This window comes from Chiloscyllium punctatum, chromosome 6 (genome assembly GCF_047496795.1).
Source record: "Chiloscyllium punctatum isolate Juve2018m chromosome 6, sChiPun1.3, whole genome shotgun sequence".
Classification (NCBI taxonomy): domain Eukaryota; kingdom Metazoa; phylum Chordata; class Chondrichthyes; order Orectolobiformes; family Hemiscylliidae; genus Chiloscyllium; species Chiloscyllium punctatum.
The window spans coordinates 74,187,843-74,215,322 of record NC_092744.1 but is presented as its reverse complement, the minus strand read 5'-3'; the positions used below and the strand labels follow the sequence as shown (position 1 = coordinate 74,215,322).

Here is a 27,480-nt window from a genome sequence, read left to right as displayed (position 1 = left end):
GACCCTTTCTAGAAGGAAAACAGCTACTTTCTAACCACTTTGAAAATGTTCCTCGTCATCTTGTACATCTCAATCAGGATCCCTTTCAGCCTTCTCTGCTCTAAAGAAAACATCTAAGGGCAACAGTATTAATTTTTTTTTAGATTACTTACAGTGTGGAAACAGGCCCTTCAGCCCAACAAATCCACACCGACCCTCCGAAGAGCAACCCACCCAGACCCATTCCCCTACATTTACCCCTTCACCTAACACTATGAGCAATTTAGTATGGCCAATTCACCTAACCTGCACATTTTTGGACTGTGGGAGGGAACTGGAGCACCCGGAGGAGACACGGGGAGAATGTGCAAACTCCATGCAGACAGTTGCCTGAGGCGGGAATTGAACACGGGTCTCTGGTGCTGTGAGGCAGCAGTGCTAACCACTGTGCCACGTGCCACCCGTCCTGAGCTTACTGAGCCTCTTGAAAGCAAAAATGCTCCATTCTAGGTAACTCACATCCAGGTGTTCTTATTGGACCCAGCCCTGATTCCTGTGGTATACCACTGACACTGGCCTCCAGTCACGTAAACAACTTTCTACCACCAACTCTGTCCCCTGCCACTAAGCCAATTTTGGATCCATCTTGCCAGATTCCCTTGGATTCCATGTGCTCCTCCACATGTGGGATCTTGCCAAAGCCTTTGCTAAAATGCATATAAACTTAATCAACTGCACAATTCTCATCTACATGTCCTCGAAACATTCAGTTGAATTTATTAGGCATGAGCTCCCTTTGACAAAACCATGCTGGCTACCACCGATCAAACCTTACCTTTCCAAGTGGAGATGAATTCTTTCCTTTAAAATTTTCTCCAGTAGTTTCCCTTTCACTGATTAACAAAATTGTAACATTTTCCCAAGCTTGTGGCTCTACCAGCCATTATTAATCATCATGATGGATTAAAATGTAATACTGGAGACCAGTCACACAAAAGATTCAAATTAAAAAATAATATACAGCTTTTTAACTCTTATTTTTCCTCAAAAATAGTTCTTTTATTTAAGAAACTCCCTGTACTGGGATGTTGTGGCTATTTTAAAAAGAGTCAAGTTTCAGACATTCTGACAGTCGAACATGAGGTGACTTCTTAATTAGGCGAAACATGTCATACATCTGTTTAACACCCACATGAGGAATTCGCCTCACAAATGATAAAGGCAGTGCGAATCCAATGAAGCATTAATCCACAGAGGAAGTATTTTGTACAACTCTGCCCAGAAGTTTGTGGCAATGAAAGAGTGGAACAGAAACAAGCCTAAGAATAAAAAAAGAGTTCAATCAACACTCTACCTGCAAAACCTAATATTTTGTCACAAATCTTTGAATAGAACAGTACACAATAAGAGTCTGAGTGGCTCACTTGATAGTGTCTTCCTGCCCCAGGTTCACCTCACTGCAGGCTTTATTAACAACAGAAGGAGTATTTACACAATTTAAAGTAAGTTGGTCATCCACCTGCAAATTTTTTCCAATGCTTCACACCATTCCTTAAGCAGTGAAGAGTGTAAAGGTACGCCAAACACAATATTTAGTTGGAATGATTATTTAGTATCTACGCTGCAATGATATGCATTTCCTAGAGTTGATGCCTTCATACAGCATCTTTTGGGTCTCTGTGGTATCCTTTAATCTACTAATTGGGTGCCTAAAACATGCCAGTCTTCTGCCAGTGAAATGTCTAATGAATTTGAAAAATATACATCTGAAACTCAGCTGTTCATATCCCAACTTGTACATGCCACTTTCACCCATCAATTGAGTGAAATAAAACTCCTATAAATGAAAGCAGCAACAGATGAAATGATGTAGGGACATATTAGACATCTTCACATTTTCTTCTGTCTCATCCTGAAATAAAGAGAGACCAATATCGTTAAGCCTGATAATTTAGGAAGGTTGATTTAAGCATCTATTGAACTGCAACTTAATGAACTAATACAGTTCAGTAGCCAAATGTGCCACAGATAAGGACTCTGACAATTGGCTCCTGGTCCCTGACTGCCTTGATTTTAGGATCTCACCGCCTCACCCACTCTTGCTTGCTGGCTCCATGTCTACATTCTAAACTTTGAAATTCCCTCCATGGACATTTCTGTCTCTTCACATTTCCTTCCTCCTTTGTAGACACCTCTTACAACCTACCTCTTTAAGTAAGTTTTGGCCAACTGTCCTAACATCTCTATTTTTTTGTCCAAAAACATATGTCCGAAATGTTGGGTGCTGCCTGACTGGCTGTGCTTTTCCAGCACCACACTCTCGACTTGCTTTAGTCCTTTTCTGATAACAGTCCTGTGAAGCTTATACGACTTTATAGTTGTTACAAAAATGAAAATTGTTGCTGAAGATATAAGTTATTAAATGGCAAAACTTGAGAACAGTGGACAGAGCTTGGAAAGTAATACTCTCCACATACCTAAAGAGCTAACATGAGAAATGACAGCTCATGCAATACAATGGACAGCTAAAACATAGCTCACTCTGCATGCCACAGGATGAATAGGACTGATACTACACTGAATAATTGTCCAGGCTGTGCTTAAAAGTAGACAAGAGTCTATTGGCATAACAAAGGATCCTTTTGTACTGTTGGAAAGCAAAAGAAAAGTGAAGTTTGAACCATCCTATTATTTCAGGATGTGAGTAAGAATATCATTTTCTTTCCTTCCAGCAGGTTTCCGAGGCTGTCGAGAACCATTCTGATCACTGTGAATCTGAGGAGAAAGACAGTTCGGAGGAAGAACCTCCAGGACAAAGCCAAGATTATCCCGATGCACAACATGAGTTAAATAAAACTACTGTAGGTGGTGTACCAGCAATAAGTGAAACAAATTTAGCGTGCAATTGGACTTCTTCACCTCATTTTCTCCCTGAAGTCCACATAGAAACAAATAACATTGAGCTTGATGACTTAGGAAGTCTAATTCACCCACCTGCTGAACCACAGCTCAATACCAATGCCGTTGACACGATCCTGCAACTACATACCCCACAGATAAGGACTCACCCACCTGGCTTCTGTCAAAATTCTGAGCCCCACAGTATATTCTGCGATACACAAGTGACAAATGAAGCTGCATCAGGGCTTAAATCAAAGATAAGTGACATTTCGGCTGAGATACCCGAAGTGAAATGCAGTAGTTGTCTCTGCACACCCTCTGAGCAAAGTGCTGTTCATTCAAGAAGTAGTCAGTCTGCATTCGATACAGCATCTGAAACCTGTGGCATTTCCTTGGACACACAAACAGCAACGAATGAATTATTTTTTCCAACAACATTGAGGGCAAATGAAGTTTTTGATGAATTAAGTTCTGAAAAATACAGTAATTCTTTTGAAACAGAGACAGACCCAAATGTAATCTCGTCTTGGTCAGAAGCTCCTGCTGCTACTTTTCATGGGGTACACGCAACCAGCAATTGTCCTGATTTGATCAGGGACTCAAATGAGAATTTTCCATGTATACAAGAACAGATTGAGATTTCCCTTGAAGAAAAAGCATTGCTAAGTAGAATTCCTTTGGACATTAACATCGAGCCAACATCCTCAGAAGCAGCAGAGCTGAAAAGGAATTTGGTGGATAAACAATCAGAGTCTGCTGTGATTTGTCCTGGGCTGTATCACACAGCAGACATAATTAAACCAGTTCCAGTTAATACCTCTGCAACAAAGCCAGACTGGACACCCTTGAAAAGTAATCAAGTTTTAAAGGAAATTCCCTTGGAAATTAATCAAGATTCAACTGCCATTTTTCCCAGAACACATGAGATTCTTCCTCCAGTAGTAACAGAGTCAATCTGGAGTCCTTTGGATGTGAATCAATATCAAAGTGAAATTCCAGTTGAAGTAGAAACAAATCAAACTGTGCCCTGTCCACAGCCAACTAAACTTTCTGCTGAACACGCATCAGAATCAGATGCCCTTTCTCTGGATGCCAACCAAGATCTAAATGAAATCCCAAGCAAAGGTAAATTGGTCTCTAATGAAAACTTGTCTGAGACTAGTGATGTTTCAAATGGAAGTTTAGCAGCATCATCCTGGATTTCTCTGAATGCAAATCAAAGTCCAAGTGGAACTTTTTCTGATGTGCAGTCAAATTCCTCTGGAATTGATACTGAGAAATTTGAGGTTTCTGCTGGATTAAAGTCAGCCCGGTCTTCTGCAGGCATAGATCAAGATCAAAGAGAAGTCCCTGCCGATAGAGAATCAGATTTCATTCAGACGGTATCTAGGACAAGTGATATTTGTGGAGGATTTGAATCTAACCCAATCTTGCCTTCTCTGGATAGAAATCAGGATGTAAGTGAAATTCCTGTAGAGGTTGAACCACATGCTGCAAAAGGTTCTGTCCGGACAAGTGAGATTTATGGTAGAATTATCTCAGAGTCAGTCTGGGCTCTGTGGGATACCACCCCAGATCAAAGTGAATTTGCTTCTCAAGTAAAGCCAGGTTTCACTGCAGGAAGCCCTGAAGCAAGTGAAATTAAATCGGAGCCAACCTGGGCTTCACTGAACACAGAACGAGATCCAGGTGAGATCCCATTTGAAACACAACCACTTCCTAGTGCAGTCAGTCCTGAGACGAGTGTGGTTTCTGCTGGGATTGTTTCAAATCCAGTCTGGGTTCCTCTGGATCCAGACCAAGATCTGACTGAATCTCCTTTAAAAATAGAATCAGCCCCCACTGCGGAGTGTCCTGACTCGAGGTCTGAAATCAGTAAAATCTCTGCCCCGAAAAATTCAGCGGAAAATATTTCTTCCCTCTTAGAAAGAAGCTCCCCAACAAAGATAGAAACAAATTTTGCCCTAAATTACATAGTGGCCAAATCTGAGCCCGTTGAAATTTCTCCTGAGAACGATCAAACAATCAATGGAACAAATCTTGACATAGAATTGAGGGCACCTGAAGGAAATCCTGACCAACATGAACATGTTATAGGAAATCGAGTAGAAATAATCAGGGATTTTCAACACTCAAATGGATACACAGACTTTAGTGAAATCTATGAAACTGCCACTGTCATTTACAGTGAAATAGATCAAGACCCGAGCGAAATTTCTGTAGAGGTAAATGACAGCGTAAGTGACAATATTTCTGAAATCAGTACAGAGGCTTGTCATAAATCACTTGAAATAGAATTCGATCCAACTGAAATTACTCATGAAGTAGTCAAAGAGAAGTTAGAAACCGAGCAACTGTTATATGATTCTGATGTTGTAGAATGCATACAAAGCAGCAGTGCCACAGCAGAAGCAAGATCAGTTGAAACCAAGTTTGAGACAACAGCAGGAATCTCTCTCGAGGCAAGATCAGGAATAAATGAAGAAGCATTTCCAAGAACAACAAGAACGAATTGTAGTTCCACAAAAAGTCAAATTGTAAATTCCCAAGAGGAAGAATTAAAGCTCATCCAGAGTTCTCCAGAAATCCAAACAGAATCACAAGAGGATTTTGTTGAGGATAAGCAAGGGGAGATCATTGACTCACTACCAACAGAAGCAGACGAACATAAGAATTTTCTTCACAGAGACCTTGAGACTATTGAATCAAGTAAGAAGGATAATGAAGTACCAGATCTAGATTACAGTTCGTCACCAACAGCGCTAGAGGACAACATTCTAGAAATACAACCACATGACACTGATCCTAGAAAACATAGCAAAACAAACACCTCTTCAGTCAACACAGAGTGTTGTGTGGGTACATGCTCAGATAGTGAGGGCTATATTCCCAAGACAAGAACCGAGGTTATAATTGACAGGGCAATAGGAGTAGGTGAGGTCTATCCAGAAGACACGAGTGACGAAAGTGAAACTTCTATTCAATTCGCTAATCAGGAGTGTGATTTTCCACTTGAGCTTTTTAAACAATCTTTTAATCATTGCGCAGGAGCTAGCTTAGAAGCAGATGTATTGTGCTCTTCATTCAGAGAGATTACAAAACAAAACTTAAACATACAAAATGCTTCTCACGAAGAAGTAAGCAAAAATAAGATTCCTCCTCAAAATAATATAGATTCAAGGGAGGCATACTTTGTTTTAACATCTCAGCAAGGGGAAGTTTCTACTGAAGGCTTATTAGTTTCACATGATATTACTTCTCAACAATTGGGCAGCACAATAGAGGCAGCTAAAAAAGAAACTACAACTGACATTGAGTTAGTGCCAACCCTTCCCCTTGATCAGGCAGCATCAGGGGACAATAATACAGCTCCTAAAAGTGGTACAGGAAATAATCACATTTACATTGTTGATGTTGGGCTGAAGACCAGGGTCCTTCCTTTGGAGGAAACTTCCGGAGACACTGGAATTTTGAACAGAAATCATTACCAGAAATCTACGGCCTTTGTAGCAGAGGCAGGTACTCTGCAAGGTGAAAGCAATGAAAGGATGGATTATAACAACGTGCTAGATGAAGAGCTGTACAGAAGTGAGAATGGAAGCCAAGAGACAATAAAGTTGAATGCTGAATCCAGTGATATTCCACACATTTATGAAACTGATGGTAACAGCACGACTAGCGATGAAACCGATGAAAATGCTTATCCATTTGGAAGTAACAGCAGTCTTCACAAGGCTCTACAGAAACAAACCAACAATAAAGGAGATGATAGATTTGGGTCTTTATCCTCATTAAACTCTTTCAGCTCGCCTTTCAAAAACTCCAAATTTTCAGTTTTCACCAAAATGGCATCATTCAGGAAAAGCAAAACCTCAAGTCAAGAGCATCAGACCGAAAGCAACAGCAGGGATGGAAATCAAAGTCAACATGTCAAAAATGCAAATGGAAGTAAAACACAAATAAAGGGAAACACCATTGTTGCTCCAGTGTATAAAGTACATAACCCTAATTATAAAGCTCACCTGCCTTATCACTTCAGAAGTAGTAGCAAGAGTGAATCCCCTACGTTTGATGGCTCAGATGATGATGATGAGGTTTTTGAAAGGAGTAGCCAGGTGAGTCAAACTATGAAGCCTGCACTCTGCTCAGACAGATTACGGGAAGTAGAGGATATAGAAGAGGTTCAGAGAGTGGCAGAAAATGGCCAACATTTCCATAGCAAGAGCACAGACTCCATGGAAGGTGATGACAGTAATGCTGAGGAGCAAAACATCAAAATACCTCCCATGATAGAAAAGAGGTGCAAAAAGAGCAAAAGTTCTGATAGCCTTAATCTTAGAATGAAAAGAGCCTTTGCCAATAAATCACTTTCTGTATTTTTTGAAACTAAATCTGGTGACAAAGAAAATGCAAACCAAAATTCTAAATCTAGTAAGAAAAATGATGGTGATGAAGGAAAGTCAAAACATTTATCCTGGAGAAAATTCATGAAACCGAGTGAATCAGAATCCACAAAGATACCAATGAACACTTCACATTCACCTAGTGAAAATCAAGCCATAAGGACACAGTCGCAAGTACATAGTGAATATGCAAGGAGGATATCTATGGAACAGGTAGAAAATACTTCTTTATCAGTAGCTTCATCTCCCTCGTCGCCTGGGACCCCAAGTAGAGCTCAGCTTTCTGATAGCTCTGGTGAACAGGATGATGCTCCAAAGTTAGTGGGTCAAAGGCTTAGAAGGACATCACCTAATGAATTAAGACTTAAATTGACATTTGACAATTGCATAGAAACTGACGATGTTTTCAAAACTTCACCAAATCAATCCACTCCAAATGCATTATTGAATCAGTTAAGCCCAACGTGGAATAGACCTGGTGTGATTTCAGAATATTTTGATGCCACTTTCCCTGCAAGACCAATGAGTCCGAAACCCATGAGTCCCAGGTCAAGTTTCCGGAGAAGCTTTCGCTCCAGCAACAGAGCGAGTACATCATCCTGGACTTCTCTTGACTCTAGTAAAACAACAGATGGAGTGTTAGAAGGACCTGAAAGGCCAGCAGTATTGAAACCAAGAGGCAATCTTCTTCTTTCTGTACAATCGCTGAATTATGAATGTCAGAAAGAAGACAGTGGCATTAGCAGTCACTCGCAGACAAGTCTAAATACAACTTCTTCAACCATTGATATTGGCAAAGAGGAGGTAAGTGGTTTAACAATGATTGTATAATTCTGCAGATGTAAGGTCAGTTTTCCAAGTATGTTAATAATTATCATTCCTTAATGCAAATTCTTTTTAACTGCAAGTTGATGAATGATTGACAGTACATCATATAAAAGGTACAAGACTGTGTGAGAGAATTAACATTTTTTATCAGTTCAAAGAAACAATGTGAGATTATGATGTATGTTTTTGGAAGTAATTGAGAGCTATAACCTTTAGGGCTTATCCTTTTAACCTTGTGAATTAACTAGGAGAGTTTTGTTTCAGCATTTCAAACAGACCTGTTACATATTCGGTCAGAATCTGCTTGATCTTACCATGCATTAATTTATGAAAACTAGGTCCCAGAGGGAGCGAGGGTATAAATTTTTATCTCCAACTTTACAGTTGTTGCAAAGAAGGGAAAGGTGGAGAGATGGGAGGGCCAAAGATCACAGAGACTGTCAAAGGGAATGGGAATAAGGTATTTTCTTTAGGTGTAGTTCTAACTGAAGTTATGTTGAAGTACATCAATAGAAAGAATAGCAACGACTGACTTCCATAGTTATCTGATGTTTTAGTCTGTAATGTCTTTCACTAACAGGAAAATTAGCTTGTTGAAAACCTTTTGAAAAACCTCAAATTCCATTGTAGTAATACTCCTTCCTTTTCTCTCATGGGAATAGCACTTTTGAAAGTTGAAGCACTTACTAATAAAGATTTTGAAATAAGGAGAATCAGAATGAAAAGTATTTCCCATACTATCATGAATGTTTGATAGTTTGGGGAGACATGTTATACAATGAGCTGATCCTTCACCTCAATGACCAGGCTGCAAGGGTATGGTTGTGAAGATCCTGCCAAAGAGACGTAAAGCAATGATTTATTTTACCAGTTAGCTATGGCTATCCAACTCTGTTTTGCCAGCTTGACTAAGTACTTCTTCCCATTGAATGATTTATTGGTGGGCAGTAATGCAGCAAGAAAGCCTTTCCTCTGATACACTGCAACTGTCTGGTAGTGTGATCTGGGCGGAGTTTATCCTCTCTTTATTTTTCTCTGGTGAGGAGCATGTTATGCTAAATTTCACAGGGAATTCTGCCCCTGTAAGTTGCAAGAATACTTTTAAAGAGAAAAACAAAGGGGTGACATGGTGGCTCAGCAGTTATATATGCTGTCTCACAGCACCAGGGACCAGGGTCAATTCCAGCTTTCGATACCTGTCTTTGTGGAATTTGCATGTTCTCCCCGAGGCTACATGGGTTTTCCCGGGTGCTGTGGTTTCGTCTCACAGTCCAAAGATGAGCAGGTTAAGTGGATTGGTCATGGGAAGTGCAGGATTAGAGGGACAGAGTAGGGGGATGGGTCTGGGTGGGATGCTATTCTGAGGTGGATTTGCCGAATAGCCTGCTTCCACACTGTAAGGATTCTATGATTTTTATGAATGTAGGTGTTAACATTCATTTATAATCAATAAGAAAAATTAAAAAGGGACAAATTGACAAGTGCTTTCCAGGAAGCATTTTTGTTTGATTAGGATTTGATCACTAGGAATGCTATAAGATGGATCAAATATATGGAGTAACTAACCTCCAAGAATCTTGAAGTAGGTGACCACAGTCTCCCAAAAATGAGTCAACTGATGCTTAGTAATCTTCAGGTATTGATTGGGAGGTACCAGCGTATACTGCATTAAACAGGACATTATTTTGTTTTGACTTGGTGAATCTACCATCTATTGGCCACTCGCAGTTATTACACAAAGCCCATTCCTGAATTACCATTAGTATCTTGGGCTAAATTGGATCCTGGCTATTTCTGTTTTAAAAAGAGACCTTTGTGTTTACATGAACATATCTGTAGGAGAGCGCATTACATTACAGATATGTACAGCACGGTCGGTGTGTCTTGTAAGTTTGGTAACAACTGATGAATAGAACCAAGTATTTAAAAGGATGGGGATACACATAGATCAACATAAAATATTATCAATCGAAATTCAACACAGTTTTTTTTAGTTTAGATTAGATTACTTACAGTGTGGAAACAGGCCCTTCGTCCCGACAAGTCCACACCGACCCGCCGAATCGCAACCCACCCATACCCCTACATTCACCCCTTTTACCTAACACTACGGGCAATTTAGCATGGCCAATTCACCTGATCTGCACATCTTTGGACTGTGGGAGGAAACCGGAGCACCCGGAGGAAACCCACGCAGACACGGGGAGAACGTGCAAACTCCACACAGTCAGTCGCTTGAGTCGGGAATTGAACCCGGGTCTCTGGCGCTGTGAGGCAGCAGTGTTAACCACTGTGCCACCGTGCCGTCCCCGTTTTATTTTAAACAATGCTCCCAGCAGATAATTAGATGGGCAGATTGACCTGCAAACTCCTCCGAGTTTTTTTCTTGGAAAGACTGCCCTCTTCCTGATAACTTATAACGAATTGTCCAGAATCCTATTAAAGTTATTTCACTCCGTCTTCAGAGGATCCCAAACCAACTTCCAGCAGCAAGGCACACTCTTGTGATCCCATGGTCCTTAGATTTCACAATGGTCCCTTCTCTTTGAACAGAGATCCAGTCCTAATCAACATTCTGCCTGGTGGCTAACACAAAATAATAGTCTTTCTGCTGTTTTTCACAGCAACTATGTCTGCCAGTCACTCCCTGTCTCAGTGTCCAGAAAACCACTGACCTTTTTCTGAATCAAGTGTGAAACTTGTACCTTGATTTTCAAAGGGAAGTGATGGCCTGGTGATATTATCACCACATGATAAAGCCAAAGACCAGGTATTGTCCTGGGGAGCCAGGTTCGAAGCTGGAATTAAGAATCTAATGATGACCAATAATCTATTGTCAATTGTTGGAAAAAAACATTGGGTTCACTAATGTCCTTTAGGGAAGGAAACCGTCATCCTTATGTGACTCCAGATGCGCAGGAATGTGGTTGATGCTTCTTAAAAAAAAAATGCCGTCTGGCAATTTTTGATGCCCAATAAATGCTGGCCTATCCAGCGACACCCACATGCTATGAATGAATAAAAAGAAATAGCTTGCAGTTAAACATTACAAAGACCTGTCTCTGGGCAGAGTTTAGGATGGTCACCATCAGCCTGTTCTGGACACTCGATTTTACCTTCTATTCAATGAAACATTTTCAAACCTAGCTGTCTTATGAAGTTCAAAATTTGTAACATATCATTCAGGAATGCCATAACCAGAATATAAGGAATTGCAACTGAACATTTAAAGTATTCAGTTTGCTAATTATAGTTTCACTCTTGAAATGTTTCCTCTATCCAATACATTATGGGTAGATTTTCTGCTGGTCATTCAGTTGTTATTACAGCATAGAAGGGAGTCACACATTGGGGCCTTGCAGAATCCCGAGCATAACGCAACCCAAAGGAATTGCCTGGGAAATTGAATTTTCCACTGGGCCATTTGTCTACACCTGGAATCGTTTGAAAGTCTCCAAATTGGAAGCTTCACATGATTCTGATGCGATTAAGCAAACTGTTTATGAAGCAAAAGTTATACTGTTAAATTGTTTAACTCCTGAGTAACTACTGAACACTATACTTACCCAACTCTGCCTGCCCCAGACCCTAACCTGCCAGCCCTGGGATTGACTGAGAAATCTATAACAAGACAGATGTCAATCTTGTATACTGGAAAGCACTTAACCATTTCCATCTTATATAAGATCACCTTATGCAGCAAGTTCTCCCATGTTCCCATCAGTATGTCATGTGTTTATGTTTATTTTTCTATTGTTTGAATCTGAAACATTTCTCTACCTGGCACTGCCACACAGGAAGTAAGTAAGCATCCAACTCAAACAACACAAGAGAGGAACTCGACCATGCCAACAGTCCTGCGAAGCCACAACCAGAATCACCCACGCCAGAGACCTTTCTCAGACTTTGGACAAGTGACCTGGTTATTTGATCGTGCTGAAGGGAAATGTAAACTAGATAGTGAGGATGAAATAGAGGAGATATCTATATCGCCTTATAAACGCTGCAACTCAGATGAATTGTTGTTGGAAGAAGCAAGGAAGAGACGGAGAAAGTTGATTGCAGAGCTTGAGAACCACAGAACCAGAGATGGCAGGAGCATTGCTGAGGTTCACAATGAAGTAAGATAAAGCCACATGCCCTCTGAAGTACTGTGAACTGTTGCCTCTATGGCCCTTCAGCCTCCTTCTTGTCGCTGTGTATCTGTGGGGCCTTCACTTTATAAATTATCTTCTCAAACATTAGTGTTCCATACTACTTTCATTTCCTAGATATCTCTGCAGTTCAGATTGGTTGGGTCACTATGCTTTTATTACTGTCTTTCCAAAGCTTCCAGAGGTTTCATTGGATTTCAAAAGTAAGATAGGAAAATTGCAGGTAGTTAACAGGGGGCAACAGGAAGAGGATTTGCAGATAGTGATTGGCTCTGAGAGGATTTCATTTAAACTAGTGAATGCAATGCCTTGAAACAAGTGAAGGAAGTTCTCCTTTAGTTGATTTCCAATGAAACCCCTCTTGTGAAGTTCATTGTTGTCTTTATCATTATCAACCTGTGAATTCTGGATTAATATAATTTTATCACAGTTTACGAAAAGGATTAATTATCACAGGAGTACGGGTTTTCAGGGTTGCTTTTTGCTGTGATAATGTAATTTTTCTTGGTGGTACTTTTCTCCTGTTTGTAATTTGGAATGAATTTGTAAATATATTCTGTTAGAATATGTTTAAAGCTTAACTTAAAATAGCAAACAGGAGAAATGTCTACAAAGGTTCGCACTTTGCCACCACACAGACACAACCCAAGACATCCTGAACATTTACCTTCATTTTTAAATCTTACATCATCTTGGTTTTACTGGCATGGGTGTAACCTGTAGAAGGTAAGGAGTGGATCCCTTCATCATTCCAGTCTGACCTCATCTTTCAACATTGGTGCATCTAGTAAAGTCAATTTGTTCCTCTATCTGTACGGCTAATAAGTTCACTTCTCATGGTTTCCTTCAACTATCGAACCTCAGCATGTTCTTCCTAGGTTTTGTTCCATCTATTGGTTTTCACTGCTTCTTTGTTTCGAAAACATCTCTTCAAAGTTTCCAATTACAAAAGGTATTTGATGCTAGCATAGCAGTGCACAATGTAAAGCTGGCAAATTGAATACTCTCCATCTGGGAGTGTTTTCCTGTGTTTAATCTTTCAGTGTAGTTAAACAAACATTTCAAAAACTTTCAAACAGTCTTTCATCTAGAATTGTTACATAATAAACTTCACGATATTTAAAAAGCAAAATGCTATTTATTACAGTAATATGCTTGCATTATCTAGATAAATGGGGCTTAACTTTTGTTTTGTATTTCATCCATGTTTGGATGGGTATACAGTGGGTTTATCCTGTCTGTGTTGAGAAATCAATCATGACTGAGGGACAGAGAAGTTGTACATAGTGATATTATTGTACTGTCATTTAGATAATATAACTATTCTAAATACTTCATCCTTTCTGTAGGTTGGAAGGAGGTTTTCCTTTCTATCTCCTCTCTCTTCTACCTTCAAAGACATTCCTCTGAGATTTCTTACATTCTCCCAGAGCACACCAACAGGACTCGACTGTATCGGGTATAAGCGGTGGATGGCAACTCCTGGTATGTAATTCAAGCTTAGGTGATATTTAGATTTGAATAAGTAAATAAAATGACAATTGATTAACATAGGGGTGGGGAAGGTTTTTCAACCCTTTTACTATGTAGGCTGTGATAAATTTCTTTGAAAATAATTATAATTGTAATCTAACTATTGGCATTTTAAAAAATTACTTGTGTTGGACTGGTGGTGATATACTTGAAAGGAACCAGATTCACGAGTACCTTACTGGAATAAAATTAATTTAATATGTTTTACCACCTCTCAACTTTTAGCCAAGATCTAGCTCCCTGTATCGGCGAATTCAAATTCACCTCAGTCCTTATGAAGCTTATTTGGAAATTGATAATGTTCTGTGGGAAGTGACAATAATTCACTTAAATGGGCAGTGTTGGTTATCTTCCTGTGCAGAGTCATTACTAATTTTACTGATGCTTATTAGCAATTATTTTCCAAACAAAGTTACTGTTTAATTATAGATGTCTTAGTCAGATATCTCACTCTCAGACTTTTAATCGTGGCTTCACAAACATGTGACACCTCCCTGCAGATTTTTGTATCCACACTGAAACATTCAGATAGTTTGCTACTGTTGCTACAGTTAGCTTCAGAATTCCGGTGTTTGATGAGGAGTCTTAGAATCAGATAGGTTTCTCACTGCTGATCACAATCCAATGACCCAGTGGAAAGAGAGCATCTTTATAATTCATGAACATATATAAAGTTGCTCTGTAAGTCTAAGTTAAGGAACCTTACAGGAGTATTATCAAACAAACTCAAAGATATTTCCGTCAAATTGAAGGAGAAGATATCAGGACAGGAAACCAAATGTTTTGTCAAAGAGGTAAGTTTTAAGAAGCACAGCTGGAATGGTTTATGGAGACGGGAAGGAATCAGGTTCTGCCTCACCTAACAGCAGAGCCATCTCTCTTACGGAGTTGCTCACCTCCCGAGGCCTCAGTATTTCAGGCTTACTGCCTATAAACGGGAACTAAACTGGGGACCTGAAATAAGTAACCACAATGATGGTGCCATTAAGTCCTGAAGCGAAGATTTATTATTTCATTATTTGATGACTGGAAAACATCTTGAGGTTAAAGTACGCAAGCTGTTAAATGCACTGTTGTTAGTAAGTTTGCAGATGACACCAAAATTGGAGGTGTAGTGGACAGCGAAGAAGGTTACCTCAGATTACAACAGGATCTTGATCAGGTGGGCCAATGGGCTGAGAAGTGGCAGATGGAGTTTAATTAAGATAAATGCAAGGTGCTGCATTTTGGAAAAGCAAATCTTAGCAGGACTTATACACATAATGGTAAGGTCCTAGGGAGTGTTGCTGAACAAAGAGACCTTGGAGTGCAGGTTCATAACTCCTTGAAAGTGGAGTCACAGGTAGATACGATAGTGAAGAAGGCGTTTGGTATGCTTTTGTTTATTGCTCAGAATATTGAGTACAGGAGTTGGGAGGTCATGTTGCAGCTATACAGGACATTGGTTAGACCACTGTTGGAATATTGTGTGCAATTCTGGTCTCCTTTCTATCAAAAAGATGTTGTGAAACTTGAAAGGGTTCACGAAAGATTTGCAAGGATGCTGCCAGGGTTGGAGGATTTGAGCTATAGGGAGAGGTTGAATAGGCTAGGGCTGTTTTCCCTGGAGCATCGGAGGCTGAGGGGTGACCTTATAGAGGTTTACAAAATTATGAGGGGCATGGATAGGATAAATGGACAAAGTCTTTTCCCTGGGGTGCAGGAGTCCAGAATTAGAGGGCATAGGTTTCGGGTGAGAGGGAAAAGGTATAAAAGAGACCTAAGGGGCAACTTTTTCATGCAGAGGGTGTTATGTGTCTGGAATGAGCTTCCAGAGGAAGTGGTGGAGGCTAGTACAATTTCAACATTTAAAAGGCATTTGGATGGGTATATGAATAGGAAGGGTTTGGAGGGATATGGGAAAAGTGCTGGCAGGTGGGACTAGATTGGGTTGGGATATCTGGTGGCATGGATGGGTTGGACTGAAGGGTCTGTTTCCATGCTGTACATCTCTATGACAATGACTCTACTGATATTATTTTGGAATTGGCAGATGTTTGGAATAATTGCAAGGAAACGATTGGATATATAAGGGATGATACAAGGGACCACAGGTTCAAAATTTTGTGCCAGATATTGTGACATTTGCTTCATAAAGTTGGATCAACCAATGAATGAATTGCCCAAAAGATAGTGAAAGCAAAAACTCTGCAATCATTTAATCAACAATGGGATGGTACATCCTATGGTCTGTCTGGATGGATGAATCATGATGGGCTGAATGGTCTTCAAAATGGGCTTGTTAAGACCATGAAAGCTACAGCACAAGAGGATTTGGGAGTCCCTGTGTATCAATTACAAAATGCTAGCATCCAATTTCAGCAGTTCATAGGGATGTCAAATGGATTGCTGGCCTTCATTGCAAAGGAGTGATTAGTCTTGCTCAGGCTGTGCAAGGACCACTTCAGTCCGCATTTGGATTACTGTGACCAGTTTTGTTTTTCTTATGGAAAGGAAAGATATATTGGCAATAGACACAATCTAGTGAAGATTCACTGGACTGATCCTGAGTTTTTAGGGATTTTTATTATGAGAGGTTGAGTAGGTTGTACTCATTGGAGTTTACCGGAATGCATAAAGGCCTTATTGTAATATATAAAATTCTTATCATCTTGACAGGACAAGATGCAGAGAGGTTGTTTCCTGTTGTGGGAGAGTCTCTCATCAGACGGATTAATTTTTAAAGTAGTCTGGCGCTTAGAGAGGCATGAGGAGGAATTTCATCTCTGAAGGTCGTCAGTCTGCGGGATTCTTTTATTGCAGAAGACTACTGAGGCTGTTTAGTTAAGTGTATTCAAGGCTGATATTGGCACATTGTTAATCAGTAGGAGAATCAAGAGTTCTGTGGATATGGTTTAAAAAAAGGAGTGAAGGATCTTCAGATCAGTTATGATTCCATGAATGGTGGAACCAATTCAGTGGATTGAGTCACCCAGTTCTGATCCTAAGTCTTATGATTTTATGTTAAAATTCCATCTCTATTACCAAGTCTACGACAGACTCAGAAATGGCACGAGGATAAATTGAATGGGGCGAGCTATGAGAATATTACCAATTCCCCCCTCAAGTATACTCCAATTACTACATGTAATTTCTCAAATTACTGACATACTGTAATCCAAATTCTTGTTTTTTTGACAGCAAACAGTTTTGAAGACCATTGTTCAGATTTTAGTTGGTTGCTCAGAATAATCAGGCCACATCTTAATCTTCAAACTTCAAACAGATTCAATAATCCATAAAAGACTATCAAGTGACCTAATCAAGGGTTTTAATATGAACTTTGAAAAGTATATTTTCAAGGACACCTTTACTTACTCCAAACAATAGAGCCTGAGGTGCAGTCACAGAATTCAGTGTACAACTTGTTATTCAGTGGAACAACTGTGGGGACTTTATTAAAGACATTTTATCATTGCACCAATAGAGGGAAACTGGACTCAATGAAGGGGGCAGTTACACTATAAGTTCTGGTTTGAGGCTAGTACTTACAGAAGACCAAATTCCAAGGTACTGGCTTTGAGTTGTCATCTTACCAGGAATCTGGCACCCACATTTAAAAATATACTACAGGCTGTGAGGAAGTTACCTCCTGGCAGTATTATTAGAAATTAAATTGAATTTATGAATGTTTCCAGATGAAATTGCTGCTTCATTTTATCAAACATGACACTAGATTATATGTCTGTGTTTTAATGTATGGTAACAGAGTAGAGGTACAAAAGCAACATTGAAGAGGCGAGCACATATTAAATAACCAAAATGACTGTCAGTTGTGTTGGAAGGCTATTTTGCCAGTGTTTAGCTTAAGCACCAGTAGGTGGTGCACTATTGACAAAGACAGATTAAATATCAAAAATTTAGTCAAATATTTTTTGTTGCTAAGTGTTCAGTGGGGAAGTATTGATTAATGTATAATGATATTGCTAAAACATGCAGTTAAAAATCAGAAATACATGACAACATACAGTGAGGCCTGCTCTACTGTTGATAGATAGTTGAATGGCTTTTCTTAAAATGTCATACAGCATTCCTTTCAGGATGTTTAGTCCTCTGTACATACTCCTCTTTACCACATTAATTTTTGCTTCAGTCATGTCTTATGATAATCACATATAACGTGACATACATAATGCTTTATCAGTTGTCATTTTAAATAGCCATTGCTCAGTTGAAGAACATTTTTGTTAAAATGCTTTCAGAGGATTTGGTTGTTCCTCGTTAGGTTAGTATTTTCTGCCCATCCCCAATTGCCATCGATACGGTGGTGACAGGCCACCTTCTTGAACTGATAAAGTCCATGTGATGGAACAAGTTCAGTCTACTGCACTACAAAAAATGAGAATTATTAAGAATGTGTGCTACCATCCACCTGCAACTGTGACTTTTCAGTTAAGTGTGATAAGTGTGGTGAAATGACATGGCAGTTGGGGAATTACATTATTTTATTCACTCGTGACATACTGACTGGCCAGCATTTATTGCCCATCAATGGTGAACTGACGTCTTGAGCCACTGCTCTCCACATGATGTTCAGTTGACCTGCACTGCCTTTATGGAGGGAATTCCAGGATTTTGACCCAGCAGCAGTGAAGTAATGGCCACATATTTCCAAGTCAGGATGGTGAGTGGCTTGGAGGGGAGCTTGCAGGTGGTGGTGTTCCCATAAATCTGCTGCCCTTGACCCTTGATGGAAGTAGTTGTGGGTTTGGATGTTGCTGTTTAGGGATCTTTGGTGAATTCCTGCAGTGCATCTTGTAGACAGTACATACTGCTGGTGTCAAGCTTCTTGAGTACTGTTGGAGCTGCACCCATCCAGGCTAGCAGGGAGTATTCCTTTGCACTCCTGAATTGTGCCCTGTAGATGGCAGACAGGCTTTGTGAAGTCAGGAGGTGATTTGCTTGTCTCAATAGTCCTAGCTTCTGACCTGCTGTTGTAGCCACTGTGTTTATGTAGCAGGTCAAGTTGTGTTTCTGGTTAATGGTGACCTCCAGGGTAATGATAGCATGGATTTCAATGATGGTAACACCATTAAATGTCAAGGGGCAGTGGTTAGGTTATCTCTTATTGGGAATGATCATTGTCTGGCATTTGTTTGGTGCAAATTTTACTTGTCACTTGACAACCCAAGCCTGGATATTATCCAAATCCTGTTGCATTTGAACATGGACTACTTTATAATTTGAGGAGTTGCTGAATATTGTGCAATCATCAGTGAACGTCCCCATTTCTGACCTTATGATGGAGGGAAGGTCATTAGTAAATCAGCTGAAGGTAGTTGGGCTTAGGACACTATCCTAATCCAAACCTGACGAGACATCTTTCAGTTCAAGACTGAAGCTTCTGTGTAGCCTTCTGTAAAGAGCGATGTTACATCTGGCAATTAGAAGATGTGTCAAATGATCTCTTTCTGTGTTGTAAGATTTCATGAAAACCCTGCATGAAGCAATGCTGAGTGCCCCATTAGCTTCAGTCACGTGCAATTTCTGATAATCAGTCAGGCTTGTAACATGGCTCATTTAAGCTTCCTTGAAATGTCAGACATTCATGCACAAGGATCTGTTTTCTGCAAAGTGAAAGCAATGTCGTTAAGCTGTGTATCTTCTTTGAGTTGCTCAAGATCTTGGGGATCCCTTAGACCCTAATTGCTTTATCTGTGGCAAAGTCTCGGCCAATCAGAATTGTCTTGCCAACCGGTCAGTAGCCTTGTACAAACTGTTGGAATTGTTTGAAATTTGGCATTCCTTCCTGATAAGTGCAGGACAAAACATGTCAGTGACAGCTCTCTCTTTTTCAGCAATCTTCAAGTTCTGTAGTGCCAAGAGACTTTTGCTACAAAAAGTTTCTGATGAATCACAAAAATATTTGGGATAGTTATGAGTACGATGAAAAATGTACTGTAATGTACGTATTTATATTTTTATTTTATTTTGGGATTTGAATTTAAAGTTGAGGCTGATTGATATGGATCAGTGCTGTCAAGGTTTATTTTTAAGAAGCAGCTCAGAATGTCATTTGAAACAGTAACTTATTTGCATCAATTCCAACAAACTATGTGGCTGCAGTCATGTGCCTGGAAGGACCCCTGTGCTGTGAAAGGATGGAATGTTTACAACAGACAAGAAAGCCGCTGGCTTATTTTTAACCTCAGAATGGACAGTTCAAGGTTTCAGTTCAGAAGAATGTGGAGATCAGTTCAGAAGGGAGAACAATGTCTCCTACCAGCTAAATCAAGCTCTTAGCTCAGAGAATGAGGTACATAGGTACATCAGGTAATGAGGAAAGCAGATGGATTTTTGGCATTGGTTGCAAATGGAATGGAGCATTGAAGTGAGGAAGTGTTGCTTCAATTGTACAGGGCATTAGTGAGACCATACCTCGAGTCTTGCGTGTAGTTTTAGTCTCCTCACTTGCGGGGGGATTTAATTATATTGGAAGTAGCTCAGAGGAAGTTCACTAGATTAATTCCAGAGATGACAGATTTGTCCTATGAAGAGAAATTGAGAAATTTAGGTCTGTAATCATTGGAGTTCAGAAGAATGAGAGGAGATCCAATTGAAAGATATAAGGTGCTAAAGGGGATTGACGAAGTAGACCTAGAGAGGATGTTTCCTCATCTTGGGAAACCTAGAATGAGAGGTCATCCATTTTGGGATAGGGATAGTAGATTTGAAACAAATGAGGAGGAATTACTTGTCATAAAGTGTTGTGTATCTGTGGAATGCCAGGACATTGATTGAAGTTAAGAAGGAGATCGAGATTTAATTAGTAATGGGTTGAAATCTTGTGAAGAGCGGGTAGGAAAGTGGAGTTGAGGCTGAGATGAGATCAGCCATGATCGTATTGAATGGTGGAAGTCCAGCTCCTACTTCGGCTTTTTGAGTTTTTTATGATGTTTTGTAATACCCAGTCACCTTTGCCACGTGATTTAGTGTGGTATTTTTAGGCCAGGATATTTTAGATAGATATTCAAGTCATTAGAACTGAAAAAGTTTGGACCATCAAATTGTGGAATGTTCATCCCTGTGGACTCAAAAGACTCATGAAACTATCTCCACTATTCAAAGAAATGAAATTGGAGGAGTCAGATTAGTAAAAACTTCTAGACTTGAGATCGTAGAGAAATTACTCAGGAATTGAATGTCTGTAAAAGCACAGTGTTGGGGAACAGGACGGTTTTACTGTTGGTGTTTAGATATCTCTTTCATATATATTATATGTATATATATCTTTGATCATTTTCTGTCTCTTTTGTGTAACAAGCATATGTTCTTTTGCTATAGAACATTTGTAGCCTTTTGTGAATATGTTTGTGACTAACAACAATCATAATCACCACAAAAATTAAACGTATGATCTATCAATGCAGATTTTACTCTGGGATCTGACTTGTATAATATTGCCATCAGCTGGGATCATAACACAGGAAATCTGACTGTTTTATTCATAAGATTCATGTCTTTTCTGTTTTTAGGATTGTGGACTGAAATGGAAAAAGGACTGTTTGAAAAATCAAAGGTTACTGCGCTTTTCAAAAGCAAGTTACCTGACACTCATTATAAGTGCACTTTATACTGCTGTTTGTTCAAGCAGGAGAGGGAGGTGTTCACTAAAGATAAACTGGATCCAGGGCGGGGGGTGCGCAAAGGGAGATTTGGGTAGTGACAAGTTGCTGATCGGTCTGTTGAGCGGTGAGCTATTTTTGATGACAAAGACGTTCTGCTGCAAATAACTGTGTGATTGGCTGCCTGGTAACTGAACAGCTTGTGGGTGAAAAGCTCAGTCAGATATCATCATATATCTGAAAAGGCAGGAGCTATCCTTTCCTCTGCAATAAAAAGCACTTCAAGCCTGAAGAAAGCCAATTTTCTTCCCTCGCCAGTTGCTCTAAGCTGTGGATCTTAACCAATTAGTCACATACTTTATAAGTATGAGCCACACATTGTGTATCTCCTGCAAACAAGTGAAAGTCTCTGGAGAAGGTGGATTGAGAAGCAGATAAGACAAAAGGGCCATCTTTGTAAATCCTGTAGACAGAGACCATTGAGTTGTCTTCCTCATTGTTCCCTCTGCTCATAACACCCATGTTTTCATTTTATCTTGTCTGGGTGTGTAAGGGAAATTCCTATAGAGTGTTAGAGATTTTATTAGTAGAGTTATACTGTTCTTAATTGTTTTCCTTTAGCTAGGATCAATATGTTTGTAATAAATAGATATGTACAGAATACAGGTCTGTGCTTTCTGTCAACTTGGGCATAATGTCAATGAAATTACAGAATTTTGCATAGTTGCATAAAATCCTTAAGTGTTATGTTGACTCCAGCAATAATGGGACTTGGTCTGAGTGCACTACCCTCATGAGGTTTAACATATTACCATGACCTTTTGACAAGATAGTCGGGAAGGAGAGGATGGTGAAGTCATTAATATAAATCCATATGGGTGGAGCTAAGAAATAAAAAGGGCAAGAAGACACTGGTGGGAGTGATCTATCGGCCCCCTAACAATAGCTATATTGTTGGACAGAGAATAAATCAGGAGATAATGAGAACATATATAAAAGGCAGGACATTAATCATGGCTGACGTTAATCTTCATGTAGATTGGAAAAATCAAGTTGGCTGAGGTGGCCATGAAGAAGAATTTGTAGTGTGTATTTGGTTTCATAGAACAAAGTAGCCAGCTAAGAATTGAGTTATTTTGGATCTGGTGTTGTGTAGTGAGGCAGGATTAGTGAGGAAAAGATTCCCAAGGAAACAGTGACCATGACAGGGTGGTATTTAGCATTCACTTGAAAGTGAGAAACTTGGACTGGAAGCAGCTATACTGAACTTCAACAGCGGTAATTACAAATGAATGAGGGCAAAATTAGCTACAATGGCCTGGAAACGAAGTTTATCTTTAATCAGAAAAGGCGGTTGATGAATAATGGTGAACATTTAAGAAAATAGTTAATGACTCACAGGAAGGATCTTGGTGTGCAGGTACATAGATCCCTTAAAGTGGCTATCCAAGTGGACAGGGTTGTTAAGAAAGCATATAGTGGTTTGGCTTTCATTAACAGGGCAATTGAGTTTAAGAGTCGTGAGATCTTGTTGCAGCTCTATAAAACTTTGGTTAGACAGCACTTGGACTACTGCGTCCAGTTCTGGTCGCCCTGTTATAGGAAGGATGTGGATGTTTTGGAGACGACTCATAGGAGGTTTACCAGGATGCTGCCTGGACTGGAGGGCTTATCTTATGAAGAGAGGTTGACTGAGCTCAGACCTTTTTCATTGGAGAAAAGGAGGAGGAGAGGGGACCTAATTGAGGTATACAAGATAATGAGAGGCATAGATAGAGTCGATAGCCAGCGACTATTTCCCAGGGCAGAAATGGCTAACACGAGGGGTCATAGTTTTAAGCTAGTTGGATGAAAGTATAGAGGGGATGTCAGAGGCGGGTTCTTTACACGGAGAGTTGTGAGAACATGGAATGTGTTGCCAGCAGCAGTTGTGGAAGCAAGGTCATTGGGGACACTTAAAAGACTGCTGGACATGCATATGGTCACAGAAATTTGAGGATGCATACATGAGGATCAATGGTCGGCACAACATCGTGGGCTGAAGGTCCTGTTCTGTGCTGTACTGTTCTATGTTCTAAATATGTATCCCAGTGAGAAAGAAGGATTCTAGGAGAGGGATAAACTAACAATGGTTAACTGATGAAGTTAAGGATAGTATCAAATTGAAAGAAAATACATGCAATGTAGAAAAGATCAATAGTAAATCAAAGGATTGAGAGAGTTTTAAAATTCAACAAAAGGTGACCCAACAAAAAATAGAGGGAAAGAATAAACTTCAAGTGTAAACTAACAAGCAATGTAAAAATGAAGAGTAAGAGCTTCCTAAAATATATTGAAAGAAGTCAAATGCCTAAGTGAACACATGATTTTTAGAATAATACTGGCTAACCAGAAAGTGGCATGGCCATTGAATAAATACTTCGTTTTAGTCTTCACAGTAAAGGGCATTAATGGATTTCAAAAAATATAACCAAAGAGGCTAATGGTGAGTGGAAATATATGCAATAGCTATTACTAGAGAAAAGTTACTAGATAGACTAATGGGGCTAAAGGCCGATAAGTCTTCTGGACCTGATGTTTTGTATCTTGGAATATTGAACAAAGATAATGGTTGTATGCCAGTAATCCTCCAAGAATCCTTCTTTCTGTGAAAAGTCCCAGAGGATTCTAAAACTGACAATGTGGCACTCTTATTCAAAAAGGAAGGCGATAATAAACAGGGCATAATAGTCTAGCTAACTTAATATCTGTCAATGGGAAAATGTTAAGAGTATGTAATAAAGAATGTAATATCAAAGCATAATATAAGAATACAATTTAAGAATACAAAATACAATCAAACAGGATCGGCATGGTTTCAATGGTAAATGATGTCTGACAATGCGTTACAATTTTTTAAAGAGTTGACAAGAAGGATAAATAAAGGGGAACCAGGATACATAATATATTTGCATTTACAAAAAGATGTTTGATAAGGTACGAGACTAAGTCTGCTTAATACGATAAGAACACATCATTAGGTATCATATGGGTCAAGGACTGGCTAACTAATAAAAAATAGAGAATTTGTGAAAAAAAGGAGGCATTATCAGATGATAGAGTGCTACTGGAATCATTGCAGATCAGTACCACATTATTCACTGCATGTACATATTGATGGTTTGAATGAGGAAAGTGAATTTACAGCCAAGTTTGCAAATGACACAAAAGCAGGTGCAATGACATCAGGAGTCTGCAGAGGTTTAGACAGGTTAAATTGGTGGACAAAAACTTGGCAGACAGAATATAATGTGGGAATTTGAGGTTATGCATATTGGCAGGAAGAATAGAGGAGCTGAATATTGTTTAAATTGGGAAAGACTGCAAAATCATTGGTATAGAAGGATTTAGGAGTCCTCATGCATTAATCACAAAAGGCTTGTGCCCAAGTTTAGCAGGTCATAGGAAAGACACATGGAATTTATTTCAAAAGGAGTGGAGAATAAATATAGGGAAATCTTGCTAAGCCTATGCAAGGTACTAGTCAGACCCACACCTGGAATCCAGTGAACAGTCTTGGCCCCCTTGTCTGAAGAAAGATAAACTGGCAATGACAATCCAGAGAAGATCAATTAGATCTAGAGGGATTTCAATTGAGGAGTTTTCTTATGTGGAGTGGTTGAGTAGATTGGATCTACAACATTATTAAGGGGCTTGACAGGATAGATGTGAAAGGGTTGTTTACCCTTATGGGAGAAGCTCGAATTGGAAGACATAATTTCAGAGTAATGGCAAAGTGTGATGTGGAGGAATTTCTTCTCCTGGCAGAATTTAATATCTGGAATTTTTCACTGCAGAAGGCTTTCAAGGCTATATCTTTAAGTATATTCAAGATGGGTTAGACATTTTTAATCAGTTAGGGAATCAAAAAAAGGAAAGTAGAGTGAAAGATTATCAGATCAACTGTGATCTCATTGAAGAGCACAGCAGACTCGATGGGCTGAATGGCCGATTTCTTCTCCTACGTTTTATGGTCATTGCCGCCCAGTAAAGATGCAGATAAAATAAACTGAATTGGTACATTATGCTGAGAACAATTTCATGGAATATCTGCATTTATTACTCAATTAAGAATGTGTCAAGCAACTTCCATATTAATTTAAATCATGTCCTGCTAGGCTCCACAATATTTTGCAGCTACAAAGATGCCAAGGTGTTATAGATAAGGACTGAGAGTACATGGAATTACAAGAGTGAACTCTATAAAAGATAAAATTAATAAAACTTTCCTATGACATGACAAAAAAGCTGTGCGAATAAAGTATCTGTTGTAAAATCCAAGATTTATTACCATTTTGACTGCTGTTTGAGAGTGCTATTAAACATTGAAATATACTTGTTGCATCTTCCCTGCCTGAAATTTACATTGATTCCAAGCCTGATATAATTGACCCTTCAATTCATTTGATGAATGGGATCAATTTTTTGCAGCTTTAAGAAGGATCCAATACACTCTGCGTATTAAAAATCTTTCTGTTTCTGTGCTTATCTCCTCTATGGCAACCGCATTGGTACCACAGGGTTCTAAGAAAGGCTCATAGACATGTCCAAGAGGTAGCTGAAACCATTTCTGCTGCTACTGTTATCACAACTGCGTGAGGAAGGGGAAAATAATCCTCTCTGCTAAACACCACTTGGTTGGTCACAACATTCTTTTTCTTTTTAGGATGCAGCTATGTCACTTCAATTAAAATGTAATTTGCTGGAAAATGAAAGAGCCTGCTGATCAAGTTTTCTTGAATGGCAGAAGGAGGAATTTTACGATTTACTAATGCCATGAAACATCTTAAAAACACAACATTGAGCCCATCCCCACACACGTACGAACACTCGCCACACAAACTCATGTAATAAGTTTAAAAGGGAAAGTGGCTTGTGCAGACAGCAAGAAAAAAGATGACACAAATTAAAGGTTTTTGATACCACTGTTGTGAATGGGTTTGGCAAAATCTGTGGATACCTTTGCATTCTCGATGAATGTTTGTTTTCTCAATTTTGCTTTTACGCTGCAATGTGTTTTCCAAGGTGATCAGAGAAATGGCAAGTAGAGAGGGTAAGCTTTTGTAACCAAAAGTCGGTTCTTGCTTACCCGCCTTCCAGAGCTGAACTGTTAAGAAGCATTAGGAGCATGCAGGAGGCTTTGCCTGGCTAATGGTGGGGCAGATATTACAAACCACATGTATTTTAACAGGATCCTCAAAGGTTTTCACTACATTAATATGCTGCTGGTGTGAGATCATGGTCAGACCATCATGTGGTGAAATCCCACCGTCCTGGCAGCAGACAAGATATATTGATCCTGAGGTAGTCTGTCACTCATGTTGTCTACAAGCCATTATGAAGAACCAGGGGTTTACTGAGAAGGTAACACCGCCTCTGCACATGTCTCATGACTTCTTTCCATCAGCTGATCACAAGGGAACAAGCCTGCAGCATTGGAGAGGAGACCGTCAGCATTCAAGCAACAGGCCAGCTGCCTGATACAGTTACAAGAAAGTCAGATAATACTCACTTGGGGCATGCCTTCAAATTTGTGGTAGTCTGCTATGCACTTCATAAGCTCCATATGTTTTTGGTGGAATCTTCATGACCAGGCATATGAAAGCCACAACCAGTGGAGATGGAGTAGCAGGCGAGAAGGAGGAACAGGATGATGCCCCAGTATCTTTTCATTTTGGATGGTTGGGCATAAACAGTAACTGAGACTCCCAATTCCCTTTTGAATTCATCCTGTCATTAGCATTACTGACTATTTGTCATTCATTTGTCCATCCCGTCATAGTATCCTCTTGGTCAAAATAAATAGCACTGAAAAAAACAAACATTCAGAACAATATTATCCAATAATATATCCATGCAAACATTTTCTAATCACTCCTACACGGTGGCTCAGTGGTTAGCACTGCTGCCTCACAGCACCAGGGACCAGGGTACAATTCCAGCCTTGGGCGACTCTCTATGTGGAGTTTGTTCTCACCTTGTCTGTGTAGGTTTCTTGTGGATGCTCCAGTTTCCTCCCAAAGTCCAAAGATGTGCAGG

General features: G+C 39.6%; 1 protein-coding gene across 6 annotated transcripts in view; it reads left to right on the top strand.

Annotated features, from left to right (window-relative positions):
• LOC140479074 (rho guanine nucleotide exchange factor 4-like) overlaps positions 1-27,480 on the top strand; it is a 474,075-nt gene that overhangs the window by 275,118 nt on the left and 171,477 nt on the right. For 4 of the 6 annotated variants that reach the window (XM_072572906.1, XM_072572909.1, XM_072572910.1 and 1 more), the window contains 3 exons: positions 2,712-8,087; positions 11,909-12,232; positions 13,615-13,750. In XM_072572906.1, the coding sequence (XP_072429007.1) occupies positions 2,712-8,087; positions 11,909-12,232; positions 13,615-13,750 (5,836 nt within the window). Of the gene's footprint in view, positions 1-2,711; positions 8,088-11,908; positions 12,233-13,614; positions 13,751-27,480 lie in introns of those variants that run through there. The other 2 variants (XM_072572907.1, XM_072572908.1) reach the window with 2 other exon arrangements.